Genomic DNA, 22,510 nt, shown 5'->3' on the forward strand with positions numbered 1-22,510 from the left:
AAATATTTATCCCCTAAAAACCCAGTGTCTTACAATAAAGCCCTTGACTGTAGCCTGCCAGGCCCCTCTGTCCATGGATTCTCCAAGCAGGAATACTGGAGTGGGTTAGCCATTCCCTTCTCCAGGGGATTGTCCCGATCCAGGAATCAAACATAGGTCTCCTTCGTGGTAGGTAGATTCTTTACCATCTGAGCCACCAGGGAAGCCCCATAAGAGAAGCCTAGCTTCAATAAGATGAAAATCTGCACAGCATAAAAGGTAGAAGTTAGATATACATGAAGATATTGGGGCTGAGAAATGCTGAGCAACTGAGTATAAAATTTAGTTGCGGGCTTCCTAGCAGCTAAGGCAAACAGGGAAACATGAATTATGTAGCCCTGTGGACGAGTAGGATGGCATACATGTGTTCAGTAAGAGATAGGTGTGCGTGTCTGGGTGAGCGTGTGCAGACTGCATTGAGAACTCAGGTGAGTCTTTATTCCCGGCAAGCTGAACATCTATTGTAAAGGCTATGCAATTGTTTATCACAATGTTCACTGCAGTTTTTAAGAGCTCCAAAGACATTCTACACAGTGAGCCTTGTATTTTTAAACTGATTTGAAAACTGACTGATATTCTGAAGTAAATTTTGAGGGATATTAAGGGCTATATGACTGAGGGTTGTAGCTTCCTTAAACTATGGTCCAATACCCAGTTATAACTTTAGGGAGCATGTTCATTCAATTTCTAGCTGACAATGGGGAGAAATTGATTATTTACTGGAATAAAGAATTGTAATTCTCCACAAGATCTCGATAGGCCAGCATGATGAGCTCAATCTAAAGGGTTAACTTTAGAAAGAGATAAGAGTAGGGGCGGGATGGGGACGGGGCTGGGAGGGAGGTTCAGGTGGGAGGGATCTATGTCACCCACGGCAGATTCTTGCTGAGGTGTGACGGAAAACAACACAATTCTGTAATGTAATTATCCTTCAATAAAAAAATTTTTAAAAAGTCCTTCACATGGTCAGTCTCAGTAGCATTATTCTAAGGACAGGGGTGAAAGGAAATTAAAAAAGAGAGAGAGATGAGAGGAAAGAAAAAAAGAAGAGGGAAAGAAAGTAGGAAGAGAGGGAAGGGAAGGAAAAGAAAGGGAAGAAGGAAGGAAGGGTACCCACCTAACAACAAACTCAGCCCAGGTCAAAAGTGTGGTGTGTCTGGAAATGAAGGAGCACATAAGTAAACGCTAGCTAGATTTAGCACAGTCCTGGGCAACAGCATTGAGAAGCGTGCAGACTTAGCGGCCACACTTAGGTGTTAATCTCGGCTCTGACAATTATCGGTCGTATGACTAGGGGTGTGTTAAGTAATTTCAGTTGCCTTTCTCCCAAATGGAAATTTTAAAAATCAATAACATTTTTATACTTTAAAAATAAATGCAAATTCTTCACAGAAAGTTTGAAAAATGAAGAAAAGCGTGAAGAAAATAGTCATCTTCCGTTTTTCTCTTAAGACTCCACTGAGGATTCATGGTTTCCTGTTGAGACTGGTGGCATACGGGTGTTACGCTCCGAAGGCAATGTTGCCTCTTCATTTCCTTCATCTGCATGCGTGCGTGCTCAGTCACTCAGTCATGTCCGGCTCCCTGTGACCCCATGGACTGTAGCCCGCCAGGCTCCTCCGTCCATGGGATTCTCCAGGCAAGGATGCTGGAGTAGGTTGCCATGCCTCCTCCAGGGGATCTTCCCGACCCTGGGATCGAACCCTTCTCTCATGTCTCCTGCATCGGCAGGCAGGTTCTTTATCACTAATGCCGCGCGGAAGCCCTTTTCCTCAATTTAACATAATATGCACTTTCTCACTTTATTAAACCTTATAATTACAACAACTTTAATGTCAATAATACCACAGTCCATGGCATGAATATACCTCAAACGACCAGAATGTCACCTTTGGGTGAGTATTTGCTGTTTCCTTATAAGCATTATTGTCCAAGCACACTGCACGTATCTTTCTGTATTTGGCTCCATATTCCAGACTGTGCCTCAGGACAGATCCTTCAGTGTGAGAGCAGTGATTCAATGCATAGATTTTATTGAAAATTGCTGACTTTCTTTCTAGAAAGGAGAGCTTTTTCAGCATCAGAGTTCTAAATTGAAGATTGTTATCTCTACTTCCAGAGTCCTGGGTAGCAGTCGCTGGCACTGATAGAAGCGTGGTAACTCTGCAGTATTCATGTCAGTACAGAGGTACATGGTTGCCTGACAGTGGGCTGGGTCCTGGGCCTCAGTGAAGAATGGAACCCAGCCAGTCCCTGGCCTCATGGAGCTTGAGGTCCATGGAGGGTTCAGAGACACACAAGCAAACACAGAGGCAAGCGCATCATGAAGGGTGTGGTGAGATCCCTGGTTACAGCTAACAGTTCTCGTTCTGGTGCTTGATGGCTCCGCTTGGTGTCTAATTCACAAAGATTAAACATTTGGGGTAGAGAGTGTTGTGGGTGTGTTTACTTGCTGTGCATGGAGACAGAGGCAGGCTGGTGTGTGCTCCAAAGCTACTTCCAGAAAAGGAATTAAAATTCTCAAGGAGCAAGAGCCTTAGGAACTTCCAGGTGAAAAATTCCTGACCACAATTCCACCCATCTTCCAACCCTCTTTGGTCAAAGGACCTCCGCCTGAGCTGAGAATTGGAGACTGATCACCTCCTCTTGGCAGAGAACTTGAATCCTGGGCCTCCCTGATAGCTCAGTTGGTAAAGAATCCGCCTGCAATGCAGGATACCTTGGTTCCATTCCTGGGTTAGGAAGATCCCCTGGAGAAGGGATAGGCGACCAACTCCAGTGTTCTTGGGCTTCCCTGGTGGCTCAGCTGGTGAAGAATCTGCCTGCAGTGCGGGCGACCTGGGTTCGATCCCTGGGTCAGGAAGATCCCCTGGAGAAGGGGAAGACTACCCACTCCAGTATTCTGGCCTGGAGAATTCCATGGACTGTATAGTCCATGGGGTCAAAAAGAGTCGGACACGACTGAGTGACTTTCACTTTCCAACCTTTTTACCCCACATAGGGCTGTGCTCAACAGATGACAGCACAGAGCAGAAGCCTTTAGAAAAGGGAAGAAAAACTTGCAAAGCAAGCAGGGAGCCAGACTTTAAAAGGGCTGGCCTACCAGAATAAAAAACACAACATATATTCAAAAGAAAAAAATCGCAAGTCAACAAGAATATTAAGGTTGCATTATTCTGTTTAGGGAAAACAGCAACGTCCTTACCTCATTTTCGTATTCTTAAAAGCTGTGATGTATCTGCAGGCATCTGCACAGCAGAAACAGGCAAAGACACATTCCTGGTGGGGAGAGCAGGGCCAGTCAGGTGACTCTGCTAGTTTTGGTGTAAGGCAGGGTGCCAAGTGTGCCCGCACCCCCATTCTGGGGCACGTGAGGTGGTCAGTCGCTGGAAGCAGGCCGAGCTCTGCTTCTACAGCAGGTATGACATGGGGGGTGTATAGTTGGCCTGTGTTGTTTTGGATACCGTGTAAACTTGCCCTGAAATTCTTTCCAGCTGATCAGCAGCAGCAGAAAGAAAACTGGGTGAAGAGATTCTAAAATAAAATAATAAGGCTCTTTCCTTTTATACATTCAACAATCGTCTATTTAAATGTTCTCTGTGCTACTCATACGGACAGAACTTGGTGTTTAATTTGGCGACCATTTATAGACGCGAGGGCAGGATTAAGGGCACTTATTGTTACTCAGTCCAAGCTCAAACTATTCACTGAAAAGTCAAGTGACGAGCTGTTTGGGCATGGATGGAGACTTTATTCAGAAAACCAGCTGAGCAAGAAGATGGTGGACTAGTGTCCCAGAGAACAACCCAGTTGAACTGCTCTTGGATCGAGCAGTTTGGAAGCCACTGGAGGCCTTTGTTGGAGGGTCTCTGGGTGTAAGATGAAAGCATCTGTGCTACAGGACGAATGGGAGATGGCTGATGTGGAAAGGAGACCGGGAGGCCTGAGAGGATGATGTAAGATTAAGGGGCTTCTTTTCCTTTTGACCATGGGAGGTAACGTTGCTGTAGAGGGGATCAAAGGGAGACATCAAAGACAGAGGGACTGACTTGTGCAAGATCCCAGAGGGAGCACAGGGGCTAAGACGGCCGCTTTTGCAGAGGAGAGGGGACACGTCTGGGAAGGCGTGTGGAAACCTGCTGTGGCTCTAGGGCTGGGCAGAGAGTGTTCTGGGTCTGGAGCTGGTGAGGATGCTGAAAAGTTGCCTCCAAGTAGCTTCTGTTATTTATTTACTTTTTTTTCAGTGAAGTTGGAGGCTGGGTCATTACTGTGGTGAGAGAGGAGAGAGCAGAAGAGAGGTCTTAAGGAGACCAGGGAAACTTGCTCTAGTCATCATGGGGACCAGAGGGAACAGCTGACTCAGAAGCCTGGGGACAGTACTAGGGTTCATAATGCCTTTTTACCTCTGCTGTGGCACCAGTCAGCAGAATTTTGTGATTTCCTGTAGTCATGGTCAGCTTGGAATGAAGATGCTGGGTATTACAGAAGGTAACAGGATTGGCAGAAGGTCAAGAAGTGAAAGCATCGGCAAAAGACTGATGGAAGAGCTGGGCCAGCGGTCTTGGTCGGCTGGAGCAGGGAGGGAAGCTGAAAGGAGACGTCTCTGGGAGAGCCGGGGGCATCGAGGCGGGCTTACAAGGGGGAAGGACAGTCGTGTTAACGGCGTTTGCTCACAGTTACGGAGAATTTCCTAGGGATCAGACACACTTCCTTTTCAGAACAATCCTAAGTGCTGTGTCCTATTGCTATCTTCATAGATGAAGAAATTTTGAAGCAGAAACTTCAGCACTTTGCTCCAGATCATTCCACTGGTCATTGACAGATGAGCTTGTGCTCTTGACAACCAGGCAAGGGATTGAGAGAGTAGAGAGGTTTGTGCTCTGGGAATGGTATCCTGTGCTTCCCTGGTGGCTCAGGGGTAAAAAATCCACCTGCCAATGCAGGAGACGCGGGTTCGATCCCTGGGTGGGAAATATCCCCCGGAGAAGGGAATGGCAACCCACTCCAGTATTCTTGCCTGGGAAATCCCATGGACAGAGGAGCCTGGCGGCGTACAGTCCACTGGGGCGCCAAACGTGACTTAGGGACTAAACGGTAGCAACCTTGGTGTGCTGTGGTTAATATCCCACTGCTGACCTGAACAGCTGTTTCTCCACCAATGTTCATCACAGAGTTATTCACAATAGCGAGAAGGTGAAACAATCCAAGTGTCTGTGAACAGATGAGTGGATAAACACAACGGGCATATACACACACAGAGGAGTATTATTCAACCTTGAAGAGGAACGTGATTTTGGCATAAGCTACTACATGGATGGACCTTGAAAACATTATGTTTAGTGGAGTAAGCCAGACACAGAAGGACAAATAGTGTATGATTCCACTTATATGAGACACCAAGAATGGGGAAAGTCATACAGACAAAGTAGGATTGAGGTTGCTGGGAGCTGGGAGGAGATTGTGGGGAGTTTTAGTTTATTAAGTAGAACTTTTGCTGGGGATGATGAAAAGTTCTGGGTAGAGATAGAGGCGATGGTTATACAACATCGTGAGTGTATTCAGTGTCACTGAATTGTACACTGACACAGGCTTAAAATGATAAATATTACATAACATATATTTTACCACGACTTAAAGGTTTCAGTGGGGAGCCACTTCTGGGTGATTACAACTAAAGCACTGTTGAAGAAGGGAGACGCTGAGTTTGGAGGGAACGACGGCTGGAGCTGAGGAAGGAAGGGAGAGAGGCAGAGCTGAGCGGGTCGGCCAGCAGGACTCCTGCGTCCTGACGTTTGGCTATCCTCAGGGGCAGCGCCTGGACCGTTAGCAGGCCCGACGCGTGGACCACATGGAGGACGAGAACGGGACCGGGACGATGATTCACTTCCACTTCCGCCCCTTCTCCAAACTCCCTGAGGTTCAGACGCTGATTTTCGTGGCCTTCCTGATTATGTACCTGGTCAGCGTCAGCGGCAACATCTCCATTTTGCTCATCGTCTGGACCCACCGCTCTCTGCACACCCCCATGTACTTCTTCCTGGCCAACTTGGCGGCTCTGGAGACCTGCTACTCCTCCGCCATTGCCCCTCTGACACTGGCCAGCACCCTGTCCGCGGGGAGAACCCTCGTCTCCCTGGCTGGCTGCGGTGCCCAGATGTTCTTCTTCATCTTCCTGGGCAGCGCTGACTGCATCCTGCTGGCCGTCATGGCCTACGACAGGTTCGTGGCCATCTGCCACCCTCTGCGTTACAGCCTCATGATGAGCTGGCGGCTGTGTGCCCGACTGGCCCTGGGCTCCCTGGTGTTGGGGTTCATCTTGGCCATGCAGCTGACCGTGCTCATCTTCCGGCTCCCCTTCTGCAGCAGCAAGGAGATTGGCATGTTCTACTGTGATGTCCTGCCCGTCATGAGACTGGCCTGTGCGGACACCCGGGTCCACGAGGCCACGCTGTTCGTGGTTAGCGTCACTGTCCTTACCCTCCCCTTCCTGCTGATCACCTTGTCCTATGTCTTCATCTCGGCCGCCATCCTGAAGATCCGCTCTGCAGAAGGGAGGCACAAAGCCTTCTCCACCTGCTCCTCCCACATGACTGTGGTTCTGCTCCAGTATGGAGGCACCAGCCTCATCTACCTGTGCCCCAGCTCCAGCTACTCTCCAGAGAGGGCCCAAGTAGTGTCTGTGGTCTACACCTTCATCACCCCCATGCTGAACCCCTTGATCTACAGTATGAGGAATCGAGAGCTCAAGCATGCTTTGAAGAGAGCAGCGATGCGGTTCCTCTCATCCTAAACACAACAAACACCTGGATGCTCCTCTGTAGCACTGTAGGGTGGAGACAGAGGGGTGTCCTCTCTGAGACCGGAGACGGGGGTAAGCGGTCATAGGTTTGGTACTGCTACTTCTTCTTGTTATATTATTTTCAAGAAGTCATTTTTCCTTTGTCAGGAAGAGATGGAAACAGTGGAAACAGTGGCAGACTTTATTTTTCTGGGCTCCAAAATCACTGCAGATGGTGATTGCAGCCATGAAATTAAAAGACACTTATTCCTTGGAAGGAAAGCTATGACCAACCTAGACAGCATATTAAAAAGCAGAGACATTACTTTGCCAACATAAATCAGTTTAATCAAAGCTGTGGTTTTTCCAGTAGTCATGTAGAGATGTGAGAGTTGGACTACAAAGAAAGCTGAGCACTGAAGAATTGATGCTTTTGAACTGTGGTGTTGGAGAAGACTCTTGAGAGTCCCTTGGACTGCAAGGAGATCCAACCAGTCCATTCTAAAGGAGATCAGTCCTGAATGTTCATTGGAAGGACTGATGCTGAAGCTGAAACTCCAATCCTTTGCCCACCTGATGCAAAGAACTGATTCATTTGAAAAGACCCTGATGCTGGGAAAGATTGAGGGCAGGACGAGAAAGCGACGACAGAGGATGAGATGGTTGGATGGCATCACCGACTCAACGGACATGAGTTTGAGTAAACTCCAGAAGTTGGTGAAGGACAGGGAGGCCTGGTGTGCTGCAGTCCATGGAGTTGCAAAGAGTCGGACATGACTGAGCGACTGAACTGAACTGAACTGAAGGAAGAGATGTTTTTAAGAGAACATCTTATCTGTTTGTTTTCTTTCCCATTATCTGTCCATTTCTTCCTTCATACTCTCTCTATTGCTTGTACACACACACACACACACACACACACACACACACACACACGTTCACTTATCTCGTATCATCCCTTTGTGCCTATCCATGTTGACATGGCCTGAATATTTGCATTCTTTCCAAATTCACAGGTTCAAATACTAGTGCCCAGTGTGACGGCATTAAAAGATGGGACTTAGATGAGAGGTGCTTAAGTCACGAGGCCAGAGCCCTGGTGAGTGGAATCACTGCTTTTATGAAAGAGACTCCTCAGAGCTCCCTAGCACCTTCTGCTGTGTGAGGGTACAATGAGAAGTCTGTGACCTGGAAGAAGGCCTTTACCCAGACTCATTCTTAGATTCCTCATCCATAAAAAGGGGATTAAACTACCCACAAGACCTAAATTCTGGGGTAGTTATAAGATCAAAAGATATAAGTGGAAGTCCTTTGTGACTTTTTTTTTAACTGTTGTTATTATTTTGCCATGCAGCATGTGAGATCTTAGTTCCCCAACCAGGGGTCAAACCTGGGCCGCCTGCGGTGGAAGCACAGTCTCAGCCAGTGGACCCCCTGGGAAGTCCCTCCGCTGTGACTTTCAGAGGGAGACAGAGCGGCGGACATCAGGACCGCTGTCCTCAGCGCCACGTGCCGCGTTCCGTCTGTGTTCTTCCCTTTGAACTTCTCTCCAGATGTAGTTCTCCAGTTCTTAGCAGACTCAAACATCGCACATATGGGCAGGGGCAGAGCCAGGAATAAAATACACATCAAGCTAGGGCCGTCCCATATTATGATTCCCACAATGTAAATGCTGAGTTTGTGCATTTTTGAATGATTTGTCTTTAATTCTACATTGTCTTCTAGGGAAAAGTGATGGGGAAAGCCTTAGAATTTTAAAGTTTTGTTGGTTTGTCTTTAACTTTATACCTGGAGCTAAACCACCTCCATCTCAGTCTCTGACTCTGTATTAGTCTGCTTGAACTCATGTCCATCGACTTGGTGATGCCATCCAATTCAATTGCCTAATAAAATGGGGACGACAATATTTACCCTGTCTCCCTAAGTTACTGTGAGGTCTCCAAGGAAAGAACTCCGAAACATAACAGGACGATAAAAGACGCAGCGCGGTCACGCAGACGTCCGCGCGGGGTAATATACTAGATGGCGTACTGTTTTGATTACAAAATGTTTAAAGACATAAGTGTTCAGTTGCGTCTCACCTGAGGTTTCCCTGTGCTTATCCTGTTAACTCTTGTCAGCTGTTTCCCAGAAAAGCAAGCCTGTCTTCTCTAGCTCAGGAGTAACAGGGCACTTCTCTGCAAGACGCTTCCTTACTACTCTCACACAGGCTCTTCAGAGGAGAGCTGTGTGTCTAGGGGCTCCAGGGATTGAGGCATTCATATAAACGTAAAACCAATGAATATGGTACAAATTATTTATATTGCCAGATCATAGGCATAGTCTTGTGGTATAAGGAGATTGGTGGGTAGAAAAAACATCTGAACAACATGATGTAAAACACCCTATAAACAAGACACATTCTTTTTAAACAATTTATTTTATTGAAGTATAGTTGATTTACAATGTTGTGTTAATTTCTACGGTACAGTAAACTGATTCATTTATACATATATATGCATTCTTTTCCATATTCTTTTCTATTATGGCTAATTAGAGCATGTTGAATATGTTTCCTGTGCTATACGGTAGGACCTTGCTGCGTATCCATTCTATGTATAATAGTTTGCCTCTGCTAATTCCAAACTCCTAGTCCATTCCCCCTCATCTGACAAGTCTGTTCTCTATGTTTTTAAAATACATTGTCTTAGACGCAGTTCAGTGACACATAGTTCATCCTTCAGTGGAGCGTGGAGCAACAACTGCGTTTAATTTTAAGGTGCAGGAAAGTCCTTTAATTTTTTTTAGGGAGAGGAGAGGAGAATCTGCAGGGAGTGTGTGTGTGTGTGTGTGTGTGTGTGTGCAGCCAATTATGCTTTGATTTAGCCTGCAAATAATTGCAGTGTGCCTACCTTGTGGTAGCCCTGGAAGATGAATAATACAAGACAGATTTTATTTTCTTGGGCTCTAAAATCATTGCGGACAGCAACTGCAACCATGAAATTAAAAAAATGATTGCTTCTTGGAAGGAAAGCTATGACCAACCTAGACAGCATATTAAAAAGCAGAGACATCACTTTGCCAACAAAGGTCCATCTAGTGAAAGCTATGGTTTTTCCAGTAGTCATGTATGGATGTGAGAGTTGGGCCATAATGAAGGCTGAGTGCTGAAGAATTGATGCTTTTGAACTGTGGTGTTGGAGAAGACTCTTGAGAGTCCCTTGGACAGCAAGGATATCAAAGCAGTCAATCCTAAAGGAAATCAGTCCTGAATATTCATTGGAATATTGCTGAAGCTGAAGACCCAATACTTTGGCCACCTGATGTGAAGAGTCAACTCATTGGGAAAGACCCTGATGCTGGGAAAGATTGAAGGCAGGAGGAGAAGATGGATGAGATGGTTGGATGGCATCACCGACTCAATGGACATGAACCTGAGCAAATTCCGGGACATGGTGGAGAACGGAGGAGTCTAGTGTGCTGCAGTCCATGAGGTCACCAAGAGCTGGACAGGACTGAGTGGCTGAACAACAGGAACACTGCCATCAGCATAAATGTAAGCAACTGGGTACAAGACAACCCAGGATTTGCTTTTAAGAGATCTGAACAAGTACTCTCAAGGGCGGGAGGGCAGAGGATCATGGAGACCATCCAAGTGAGCTGGAGAAGGCCTCAGTCTTGAGAAGGAGTAGGGGCTTGCCGGACATGAAATGCAGAAAGGGCAGAGATAGGTGGGAATCACGGGCACAGTGGGTGCAGAGAAGAGGTGAGACTTTGGTGAGGCTGCTGGTGGGTCTGTGTGTGTGTGTGTGTGTGTATGTGTGTGTGTGTGTCTGTGTGTGTGTGTGAGGTAGTAACAGAGCATGGGGCTTGGAGCCAGACTGAGTAAAGGCTTGAACACTATTTGAAGAAGACTCTGGACCCTCTACTCTTATAATGAGAAGCCACTGATGAATTGCAATCAGAAGACAGACATGCTGCTGCTGCTGCTGCTAAGTTGCTTCAGTCATGTCCGACTCTGTTTGACCCCAGAGACGGCAGCCCACCCGTCCCTGTGATTCTCCAGGCAAGAACACTGGAGTGGGTTGCCATTTCCTTCTCCAGTGCATGAAAGTGAAAAGTGAAAGTGAAGTCACTAAGTCGTGTCTGACTCTTAGCGACCCCATGCACTGCAGCCTACCAGGCTCCTCCGTCCATGGGATTTTCCAGGCAGGAGTACTGGAGTGGGGTGCCATTGCCTTCTCCGAAGACAGACATAATGGAATCATATTACCAGAAGATTCATTTAGTAAATTTGGTATACAATGGCTGAGTGCCTGGGCTTCCCTGGTAGCTCAGATGGTAAAGAATCTGCCTGCAATGCAGGAGATCCGCATTCCATCCCTGCGTCAGAATCTCTGGGTTGGGAAGATCCCCTGGAGAAAGAAATGGCAACCCACTGCAGTATTACTGCCTGGAGAACCCCATGGATGGAGGAGCCTGGAGGGCTGTGGCCCACAGGGTCGCAAAGAGTCAGACATGACTGGAGCGACTAGGCAAGCGTGCAGGCTGAGGGCCCCGCATGTCTCTGGCCTGACGGTCGGGGCTGGGCTCACATCCATGACGAGGAGGCGCAAGGCAGCCGGCCTCTCGAAGCTCATGGAAGGTGTGGGAGGCTGACCAGGTAACTGCACAGTGGCAGAGCTGTGATGAAGCCCAGTGTGTCACTGAAGCACATTTGAGGGACACGGTCCTAGAATGGGCTGCATTGTCCAGTTCAGATACAGAGACGAGAGCTCTAAGGCAGTGAAATAGCACAGTGCTGGCATTCCTTTGGGATTTGAACTGTGTTCCTGGCAGCTACCAAGATGGTTCCTGGTCTTCATTCCCGTGTGTATCCCCTCACCTGGAGTGGGGGCTGAACTGAGTGATTCACTGTTTTTTTGTTTAGTTTTTTGAATGTTGAGTTTTTCTTTAATTAATTAATTTTTAAATTGAAGGATAATTGCTTTACAGAGTTTTGCTGTTTCTGTCAAACCTCAACATGAATCAGCCATCAGTTCAGTTCAGTTCAGTCGCTCAGTCGTGTCCGACTCTTTGCGACCCCGTGAATCGCAGTATGCCAGGCCTCCCTGTGAATCAGCCATAGATATACACATATCCCCCTCCCTTTTGAACCTCTCTCCCATCTCCCTCCCCATTCCACCCCTCTAGGTTGATACAGAGCCCTGTTTGAGTTTCCCGAGCCATACAGCAAATGCCCATTGGCTATCTGTTTTACACACGCTAATGTAAGTTTCCAGGTTGCTCTTCCATGCCTCACCCTCTCCTCCCCCTCCCTCTTCCATAAGTCTGCTCTCTTTGTCTGTTTCTCCATTGCTTCCCTGCAACTCAATTCTTTGGTACGATCCTTCTAGATTCCGTATACATGCATTAGTATACAATGTTTACCTTTCTCTTTCTGACTCACTTCACTCTGTACAATAGGTTCTAGATTGGTCCACTTCATCAGAACTGACTCAAATGCATTCCTTGTGATGGCTGAGTAATATTCCACTGTGTATATGTATCACAGCTTCTTTATCCATTCATCTGTGATGGGCATCTAGGTTGCTTCCAAGTTCTAGCTGTTGTAAATAGTGCTGCAATGAACAATGGGATACACGTGTCTTTTTCAATTTGGTTTCCTCAGGATAATCCCATGCCTCGGAATGGGACTGCTGGGTCATACGGTGGTTTTATTCCTAATTTTTTAAGGAATCTCCACACTGTCTTCCGTACTGGCTGTATCAGTTTCCACTCCCACCAACAGTGAAGAGCGTTCCCTTTTCTCCACACCATCTCCAGCATTTATTGTTTCTGAGCTTTTTGATGATGGCCATTCTGACCGGTGTGAGGTGATATCTCATTGTAGTTTCGATTTTTATTTCTCTAGTAATGAGCGATGTTGAGCATCTTTGCATGTGTTTGTTAGCCATCTGTATGTCTTCTTTGGGAAAATGTCTGTTTAGGTTTTTCCCCACCTTTTGATTGGGTTGTTGGTTTTTCTGGTATTGACTTATATGAGCTGCTTGTATATTTTGGAAATGTCTGTTTAGGTTTTTCCCCACCTTTTGATTGGGTTGTTTGTTTTTCTGGCATTGACTTATATGAGCTGCTTGTATATTTTGGAAATCAATCCTTTGTCAGTTGTTTCACTTGCTATTATTTTCTCCCATTCTGAGGGTTGTGTTTTTAACCCCGTTATAGTTTCCTTTGCTGTGCAAAATCTTCTAAGTTTAATCAGGTCCCGCTTGTTTACTCTTGTCTTTATTTCCACCACTCTGGGAGGTGGGATGCACTTTTAATCAATAGAATACGGCTAAACTGATGTCACAGTGAGGTTAGGTTCTAAACACGTTTTGGCTTCTCTCTCTCCCTCTCACCTGCTTGGTCTGATGGACTTGAGCTGCCCTAGGAAGGGGCCCATGGGGTTAGGAACAGCCCTGATGAACTGAATCCTGCCGGCAACCATGTGAGTGACTTCAGAAGCAGGTTCTTTCCCAGACAAGCCCTGAGGCAAGGCATGGCCCCCAGGCAACACCCTAACTACAGTCTTGAGGCAGAGGCACCCCGCTAAACTGCACCCGGATTCCTGAATCACAGAAACCGTAAAGATAATGCTGTTTCATTCTGTTTTAGGGCAATTTGTTACGCGGCAATAGATAATTAATGCAAAGGGTAAGGGGGTGAAAAGCACGACTCAGGAAGTGTGTTCTCCGCCCTCCCTGCTGTGGGGAAGAGTTGCCATGGAGGAGCAGAGAGGATCTTCCCCTTCAGTTCTCTGGTTCCCATGTCTCCTCTGACCAAACGACACAGCCTGGCCGGGCTGCCTCCAGTACAAGAGTCATAGCAGCCCTGAGGGCCAGCACGGGCTAAGCCTCAGGTCTTTCCTCCTGTGGGGAAGAGACGGGCTTAGAGGGAAGAGAGGGAAGCAGAGGCCCAGACCCCAGGGTCCTCTTTTTGGTTTGTTTGCAAAAATGAAATTAACTATTGGTTATCTATAGCCAAAATGCAAACACTTCAATTAATCTTACTACAGTCGTTTGTGACCCGAGTCACAAACTGGACTGTAGCCCGCCAGGCTTCTCAGTTCATGGGATTTCCCAAGCAAGAACACTGGAATGCTCACCACTTCCTCCTCCGTCCCTGACCCAGGGACCCAGCCTGCATCTCCTGCGTACCCCTGCACCGCCTGGGAAGGCCTCACAGTTGGAGTGAGTGAGTGAGCGTCAGTCGCTCAGGCGTGTCCGACTCTTTGAGGCCCCAGAGAGTAGAGAGCCTCATGACGACAGTGAAAGAGGAGAGTGGAAAGTTGGCTTAAAGCCCAGCATTCAGAAAACTAAGACCATGGCGTCCGGTCCCATCACTTCATGGCAAACAGATGAGGAAACAGTGGAAACTGTGGCTGACTTTATTTTTCTAGGCTCCAAAATCACTGCAGATGGTGATTGCAGCCACGAAATTAAAAGACGCTTACTCCTTGCAAGGAAAGTTATGACCAACTTAGACAGTATATTACAAAGCAGAGACATTACTTTGCCAACAAAGGTCCATCTAGTCAAGGCTATGGTTTTTCCAGTGGTCATGTATGGATGTGAGAGTTGGGCTATAATGAAAGCTGAGCACTGAAGAATTGATGCTTTTGAACTGTGGTGTTGGAGAAGACTCTTGAGAGTCCCTTGGACTTCAAGGAGATCCAACCAGTCCATCCTAAAGGAGATCAGGCCTGGGTGTTCACTGGAAGGACTGATGTTGAAACTGAAACTCCAATACTTTGGCCACCTGATGCAGAGAGTTGACTCATTGGAAAAGACCCTGATGCTTGGAAAGATTGAGGGCAGGAGGAGAAGGGGATGACAGAGGATGAGATGGTTGGATGACATCACCAACTCATTGGACATGGGTTTGGGTAAACTCCGGGAGTTGGTGATGGACAGGGAGGCCTGGCATGCTACTGTCCATGGGGTCACAAAGAGTTGGACATGACTGAGCAACTGAACTGAACTAGCCTGCGGGGCTCCTCTGTCCATGGGATTCTCCAGGCTAGAATATTGGAGTGGATTGCCATTCCTTTTTCCAGGCCATCTTCTCGGCCCACGGATTGAACCCGGGCCTCCCGCATTGCAGGTGGATTCTTTACCGCCTAAGCCACCAGGGAAACCAGACAGTAAATGAACCACACGCAGTGTTTTGAGGAAGGCACGGCAACCCACTCCAGTATTCTTGATGGGAAGATCCCACGGACAGAGGAGCCTAGTGGGCTATGGACCGTGGGGTCTCAAAGAGTCGGACACACTGAGTGAAACTGAGTAGTGCACTGCTTCTTTAGTGGGGAAGCAGCTACCCACCAGACACGGCGGGAAACCCAGCGCCAGGGCAGAGCAGGAAAATTAAGTACATCAGCGAGAAGGAGCGCCGGCAAAGTCTCAAGCCAAGGCTCTCTGCATCTACCTGGAGACGCTGCAGTCCACGTGGGCTGTGTTAGAGTCTTCCTCACCAGCCTTTGCACTCCCCTTGCCCGGGTCCCTTGTCCCTCCGTAACTTGCCTTTCTTCAGCTTATTTTACACAACTAGCTTCTGGAATCCAGACTTCCGCCTGTCATGGAAGAGCAAATATTAATAGAAGATGAACAAAATTGGGTTCACACCTCATAGGAGTTTTAAAAAAGGCTTGAAGTCTGTCATAACGACCTTTCAATAGAATGTCATAAGCTCTCTGATGATGCTTCCCTTCATGGCTTCCTGGGCTCCCAAGTGCAGTTAATAAGGTTTTAAAAAAAATTGTAATAAAAATTTTTAATAATTTTTTTTTGTTTTGGCCATGCTGTGCAGCGCATAGTCCCCAAACCAGGGATCGATTCTGTGCCCTGAATTGGGAGTGTGGAGTATTAACCACCAGGCCACCAGGGAAGTCTCAAGAGGGCACTTTAGTCTGGTTTTCATGTGTTAAAAGTTTAAAGAAAATCAAATAGTCATTTCTGTTATGGCCTTATAGGATAACCAAAGGTCATTTTATTTTTCTTCACAGAAATATCCTTTCATAGGAAACCAGATTTCTTTCTGTTTCCTGGTTTTATTGAGATATAATTGACACATGACATTGCATGAGTTTAAGGGGCACCACGTGAGTTTAAAAAAAATTATTGGCGTAGAGTTGATTTACAATGTTGTGTTAATTTCAGGTGCAAAGGATTCAGTCATCCGAATACTCATTCTTTTTCGGATTCTTTTCCCATGTAGGTTACTACATAAATCTGAGTAGAGTTCCATACGCTATTCTTGTTGGTTACCTATTTTATATGCAGTAGGGTGTGTATGTTAATCCCAAATTCCTAATTTATCTGTCCCTGCCATGTTTCCCCTTTGGTAACTATAAATTTGTTTTCAAAACCTGTTAGTGTTTCTTTTTTGGAAATAAGTTCATTTACATCAAACAACTGGATAAATTCATATTCTGCAAAATGATTGCCACAATATATCCATCACCTCACACAGTTACAATTTGATTTTTATTATGATGAGAACTTGTAAGATCTATTCTCTTAGCAACTCTAAATACATATACAGTATTCTTAACTACATGCAATGCTGTACATTGTATCCCCGGGACTCACGCATTTTATAATGACCCACCTCACCCATCTTGCTCCCCAGCACCCACTCTGGCAATCATCTGTTCTGTGTATCTATCAGTTTGCAGAAATCAAATGTCTGATTATCTAGTAAATGTATTTTCTAAGTGTTATAGAATCATTCAAGCACAATATCCACAAATAAAAATAAAGAATATGTGATGTTCTGGATCTTTGACTTAGTAAGAGTAGAATGCTAGATTTCTAACTAAAAAAAAAAAAAGATATGCAACAAACAGCAAAGGTTTACTGTATAGCACAGGAAACTATAGTCAATATCTTATAATAACCCGTAATGGAAAATAATCTGAAAAAATAATATATGTTCAACCAAATCACGCCGCTGTGCACCTGAACCATTGTAAGTCAACTATACCTAAATAAAGTATATACATTAAGGAAAAAAAGTAAAAAAAGAGAAAAGGTTGAGAAGCACCAGTTTTAATCAACTCCTTATCTCACAGATAAGAACACAGGTTGTGCGATGTCAGGTGGCAGCTGCTTTGTGGTGGAAACTGTCCAGAATGCAGTCCTCTTGGCCCTGTGTCAGCAATTGCTCCGTGGCCCCAGAGCTGCGCTCCCTATGTGGAAAACCATCTGGTGACAGGAAAATTCCTTAAGTATTCAGACAAAGGTAAGGAGCAAGAAAGAATGGTGGAAGTTATAGGGAGGGAAATTTTTTGTTCTGCATAACAAAAAACTTTTAAACAATAGGTGGAACTGTTCAACCAGAGAAAGTGTTTGGGAGTGTTTAGAATAATCGTAAAAAAAAAAAAGAAAAATTACAGTACGTTGAGGCAGAGGCTGATGGCTACCCTTGATCATCTCCTAGGTCCTTTTCAGACTTCTAATGTAGAGGGCTGTTGACGTGTCTGTGTCCTCAGAAGACTGTGCTAGAGCGCTGAGCTTCGCCATCCTCATTAACAAACGTGTGTCAAGGAGAGAAGGTGAAACGCGATTTCTGACCTGTTCGCCTTTCCCACTGCTGACCACCTGGGGGCGCACGAGCCTTCCTCGGACCCGAGACAGGACTGCGACCCCGGATCGCCGGCTGCAGGGACGCGGACCGAGGCGAAGACCGGGTCGGGGCGAGGCGAGGCGAGGGTGCAAACCGTCCTCCCGCCGCAGACCGCCTCCACTGGAGGCCAGCACGCCAGCACGGAAGGCGCATCGAGATCGCACTGGAGGCCGAATTCTGCTAGGATTATGGAAAAAACCAATTTTTAAAATATGGATAATTTTAAAAGCCTTTACTGAACTTGTTATAATACTGTTCCTGTTTCATGTTTTGGTCGCTAGGTTCCTGAGCAGGGATGCACGCCTCAACCCCCATGGAAAGGGGAAGTCTTAACCACGGAAGGGAAACCACAGAGCCAGGAAAATATTCACAGCATTTAATCTGGGTATAGCGCAGATTCTTTCCCTGAATTGAGACTTGACCCTCACCACCGCCGGTCCCATTTTTTGAGCTCCACTCCTTATCTGCGGGACATTGAGTTGTTCCCGACCGGGAAGACCGACAGGGAAGAGGAAAGAAAGTGGAGGTGCGGGGGCGCGGGGGTGGGGGTGGCGGGGTGGGGGGGGGGGGGGGAGAGACGGAGGGGCAGGAGGAAAATACGCCCAGCTCTCGGAAGGGAACACCGGCTGGGCAAGACTGATGGCAGGAGGAGCCGGGAGCGACAGAGGACGAGATGGCTGGATGGCATCACCGACGCGATGTCAGGAGTTTGAGCAAGCTCTGGGAGTTGGTGATGGACAGGGAAGCCTGGCGTGCTGCAGTCCATGGGGTCGCAAAGAGTCGGACAGGACTGAGTGACTGAACTGAACTGACCCACCTGGGGAAATCAGATAGGAAATAACAGCTTAAGGTTTCCAGTACAAACATCTTCCTCTTATACCTCTGCCCCACAGGAGAGGAGTCAGCCGTTCCTCCTCTGGCAACAGGCCTCACAGCAAACTGGGAAGCTGTAGTATCTCTGATTCACTCCCTAGAGAAGCAGTAGCTTTGCAAAGACATCCGCACGGTGAGTGGCAGGTGTTATGACTGCATCACTGAACTGCGTACATTTCTCTGACGGATCCCCATGGCCGACATCATAAAATCCAAATTCTTCATCCCAGCCCACCCCACCCTGCCTCACCTCCAGTAATTTCCACGAAGAAGAGTCTTTCAGCTCCAACCCGCAGTTCCCGGACCTTACACATTCCTTTACTTGGAATGCCCTTCCTCCAGGCAGAATTAGTAGCTCTCTCTCCCATCTATTGGGAGGCTTCCCAGTTGGCGCTAGTGGTAAAGAACCCGCTTGCCGATGCAGAAGACACAAGAGACGCAGGTTCAATCTCTGTGTCAGGAAGATCTCCCAGAGGAGGGCATGGCAACCCACACCAGTATTCTTGCCTGGAGAATGCCAAGGACAGAGGAGCCTGGTGGGCTACAGTCCATGGGGTCGCAAAGAGTTGGACACGACTGAAGTGACTGGTTGGAAGAGGGGTGTTTGCTATGACCAGTGGGTTCTCTTGGCAAAACTCTATTAGCCTTTGCCCTACTTCATTCTGTACTCCAAGGGCAAATTTGCCTGTTACTGCAGATATTTCTTGATTTCCTATTTTTGCATTCCAGTCCCCTATAATGAAAAGGACATCTTTTTTGGGTGTTAGCTCTAGGTCTTGTAGGTCTTCGTAGAACTGTTCAACTTCAGCTTCTTCAGCGTTACTGGTTGGGGCATAGGCTTGGATTACCTCGATATTGAATAGTTTGCCTTGGAAATGAACAGAGATCATTCTGTCATTTTTCAGATTGCATCCAAGTACTGCATTTTGGACTCTTTTGTGGACTATGATGGCCACTCCATTTCTTCTAAGGGATTCTTGCCCACTGTGGTAGATATAATGGTTGTCTGAGTTAAATTCACCCATTCCAGTCCATTTTAGTTCTCTGATTCCTAAAATGTCAATGTTCACTCCTGCCATCACCTGTCTGACCACTTCCAGTTTACCTTGATTCATGGACCTAACATTCCAGGTTCCTATGCAATATAGGTCTTTACAGCATCGGAATTTACTTCCTTCATCGGTCACATTCACAACTGGGTGTTGTTTTTGCTTTGGCTCCGTCTTTTCATTCTTTCTGGAGTTATTTCTCCGCTGATACGAACAAAGCTAGTGGATGTGATGGAATTCCAGTTAAGCTATTTCAAATCCTAAAAGATGATGCTGTGAAAGTGCTGCACTCAATATGCCAGCAAACTTGGAAAACCCAGCAGTGGCCACAGGACTGGAAAACGTCAGTTTTCATTCCAATCCCAAAGAAAGGCAATGCCAAAGAATGCTCAAACTACCACACAATTGCACTTCCCTGGTGGCTCAGACGGTAAAGCGACTGCCTACAATGCGGGAGACCCGGGTTTGATCCCCGGGTTGGGAAGATCTCCTGGAGAAGGAAATGGCAACCCACTCCAGTATTCTCACCTGGAAAATCCCATGGACAGAGGAGCCTCTTAGGCTGCAATCCATGGGGTCGCAAAGAGTCAGACACGACTGAGCGACTTCACTTTCCTTTCAGTTTCACACGCTAGCAAAGTAATGCTCAAAGTTCTCCGAGCCAAGCTTCAACAGTACGTGAACAGTGAACTTCCAGATGTTCAAGCTGGATTTAGAAAAGGCAGAGGAACCAGAGATCAAATTGCCAACATCCGTTGGATCATTGAGAAAGCAAGCGAGTTCCAGAAAAACACCTACTTCTGCTTTATTGACGACGCCAAAGACTTTCACTGTGTGGATCACAACAAAATGTGGAAAATTCTGAAAGAGATGGGAATACCAGACCACCTGACCTGTCTCTTGAGAAATCTGTGTGCAGGTCAGGAAGCAACAGTTAGAACTGGACATGAAAAAAATTGGGAAAGGAGTACGTCAAGGCTGTATATTGTCACCCTGCTTATTTAACTTCTATGCAGAGTACATTATGAGAAACGCCAGGCTGGATGAAGCACAAGCTGGAATCAAGGTTGCCAGGAGAAATATCAATAACCTCAGATATGCAGATGACACCACCCTATGGCAGAAAGTGAAGAACTAAAAAGCCTGTTGATGAAAGTGAAAGAGGAGAATGAAAAAGTTGGCTTAAAACTCAACATTCAGAAAACTAAGATCATGGCATCTGGTCCCATCACTTTATGGCAAATAGATGGGGAAACAGTGGAAATAGTGTCAGACTTTATTTTTGGGGCTCCAAAATCACTGCAGATGGTGACTGCAGCCATGAAATTAAAAGACACTTACTCCTTGGAAGGAAAGTTATGACCAACCTAGACAGTATATCACAAAGCAGAGGCATTACTTTGCCAACAAAGGTCCGTCTAGTCAAGGCTATGGTTTTTCCAGTGGTCATGTATGGATGTGAGAGTTGGACTATAAAGAAAGCTGAGCACTGAAGGACTGATGCTTTTGAACTGTGGTGTTGGAAAAGGATCTTGAGAGTCCCTTGGGCTGCAAGGAGATCCAACCAGTCCATCCTAAAGGAAATCAGTCTTGAATATTCATTGGAAAGACTGATGTTGAAGCTGAAATTCCAGTACTTTGGCCACCTGACGCGAAGAGCTGACTCATTGGAAAAGACCCTGATGCTGTGAAGGATTGAAGCCGGGAGGCGAAGGGGCCAACAGAGGTTGAGATGGCTGGATGGCATCACCGACTTAATGGACATGAGTTTGAACAAGCTCTGGGAGTTGGTGATGGACAGGGAGGCCTGGCGTGCTGCAGTCCATGGGGTCGCAGAGAGTCGGATGCGACTGAGCGCCTGCACGCAGGCGGGACCGCCCCTCGGCCCCGGCGCGGTCCCTTTAAGGGCGGGGCGCGGCCCAGGTGAGGGCGGGCCGCCGGTCGGAGCCGCGCCCCCGGAGCCGCGTCGGGAGCGCGGGCGGGCCTCGCGGGGCCGCGGACGCTCCTTCTCGCCGGGCCGCCGCCTCTTCCGGCCGCTCACCTGGGCCCCGGCCCCGGCGCCAGGATGAAGGACCGGCTGGAGCAGCTGAAGGCCGTGAGTCCGGGCACGGACGGGCGGGCGAGCGGGCGGCTTCCTCCGACCCCGGGTCCAGGCCTGCTCTCCCTGAGCCGGACGCACGCAGCCCCCTCCCGGGTCGCCTGCCGCCGAGGCGTCGCCGGGCTGCGCTCTCTCTGGACGCCCCCTGCCCCGCCCGGCTGGACGGCGTCTGTCGAGAGCTGGGGTCCGCGGGGGCGTCCAGAGGGGCTCCCCGTGAAGGTCGGGGCGCGCACCGCCTGCTCGCCGCTGCCGGGCGCTGCGCCCGGCCCCGCCTCCTCCGGGAGCCCCCTGGTCTCTCTCCCCTTGCGGGGCGCTGAGCCCGCTGCCCTCGCCCCCGAGAGAGCAGCTCCCGTGGGCGACCGCCTGACCGTGAGCTGATCTGGTCTAGCGGATGTTCAGCGCCTCGGCACCCCCAGCTGTCTGTAATTATTAATCCCCCCCGCCCGCGACCCCCATCCGTGGGACGGCTGTGATCAGGGCCAAGGATCTGAAGGGAGTCGGCTTCCAGCCCTGCTGCGTAAAAGCGGTGAAACCTTAGGCAACCTACTCTTTTGAACTTGTTTCCTTATCTGTCGAAGGAAGGTTAATGGTACCCTAGAGATTTGTGTTGAGATCGGATGATGTAATCGGGCTTAGTACAGAGAAGGGGTAAAGCATAGGTTTTTACGTGCAATATTCATTGACTCGTTGAATAATTACTGAGTGTTCTCTATGGGGCAAACCCAGTGTTAAGCCCTGGGGATTGGGTGACTCAGGCTCTATCTTAGGGGAATTTAAAATCTAGCCCTTGATGCAACGTCGTCCCATCTACTTGGGAGCTTGTGGGAGGCGCAGCCGCTTAGGCCTGCCTCCAGAGCGAGGGAATCAGAATCTGATTATCCATAAATCTCTCCAGGTGGTCATGCGCACACTGAATCAAGTCTGAGCAACAGGGGTCTGGATGAGGGACTGCCTCCCTGCTCCACTGCCTACCAGCTCTGCCCGTGACCTTGGAGCCTAAGTTTTGTCATCTGTGAAATGGGT

At 47.7% G+C, this 22,510-nt stretch overlaps 2 protein-coding genes across 6 annotated transcripts in view; both read left to right on the forward strand.

Moving 5' to 3' along the window:
- The first annotated feature begins 5,682 nt into the window (after window positions 1-5,682).
- On the forward strand, window positions 5,683-6,911 carry LOC109569338 (olfactory receptor 10V1-like). Its single transcript, XM_019974676.2, has one exon. It carries the CDS (start codon window positions 5,888-5,890, stop codon window positions 6,827-6,829), a length of 942 nt encoding a protein of 313 aa, XP_019830235.2. The 5' UTR covers window positions 5,683-5,887; the 3' UTR covers window positions 6,830-6,911.
- A 10,785-nt stretch (window positions 6,912-17,696) lies between these two features.
- STX3 (syntaxin 3) overlaps window positions 17,697-22,510 on the forward strand; it is a 53,848-nt gene continuing 49,034 nt past the window's right edge. For 3 of the 5 annotated variants that reach the window (XM_070767513.1, XM_070767514.1, XM_070767515.1), the window contains exon 1: window positions 21,335-21,484. In XM_070767513.1, the coding sequence (XP_070623614.1) occupies window positions 21,455-21,484 (30 nt within the window). In that variant the 5' untranslated portion in view covers window positions 21,335-21,454. Of the gene's footprint in view, window positions 17,994-18,360; window positions 18,474-21,334; window positions 21,485-22,510 lie in introns of those variants that run through there. The other 2 variants (XM_070767516.1, XM_070767512.1) reach the window with 2 other exon arrangements.

This window comes from Bos indicus, chromosome 15 (assembly GCF_029378745.1).
Source record: "Bos indicus isolate NIAB-ARS_2022 breed Sahiwal x Tharparkar chromosome 15, NIAB-ARS_B.indTharparkar_mat_pri_1.0, whole genome shotgun sequence".
NCBI classification, from domain to species: domain Eukaryota; kingdom Metazoa; phylum Chordata; class Mammalia; order Artiodactyla; family Bovidae; genus Bos; species Bos indicus.

Bases quoted from the DNA above. Each gene is read 5' to 3' on its own strand.
- LOC109569338 (XM_019974676.2), top strand. From the start codon at position 5,888: ATGGAGGACGAGAACGGGACCGGGACGATGATTCACTTCCACTTCCGC.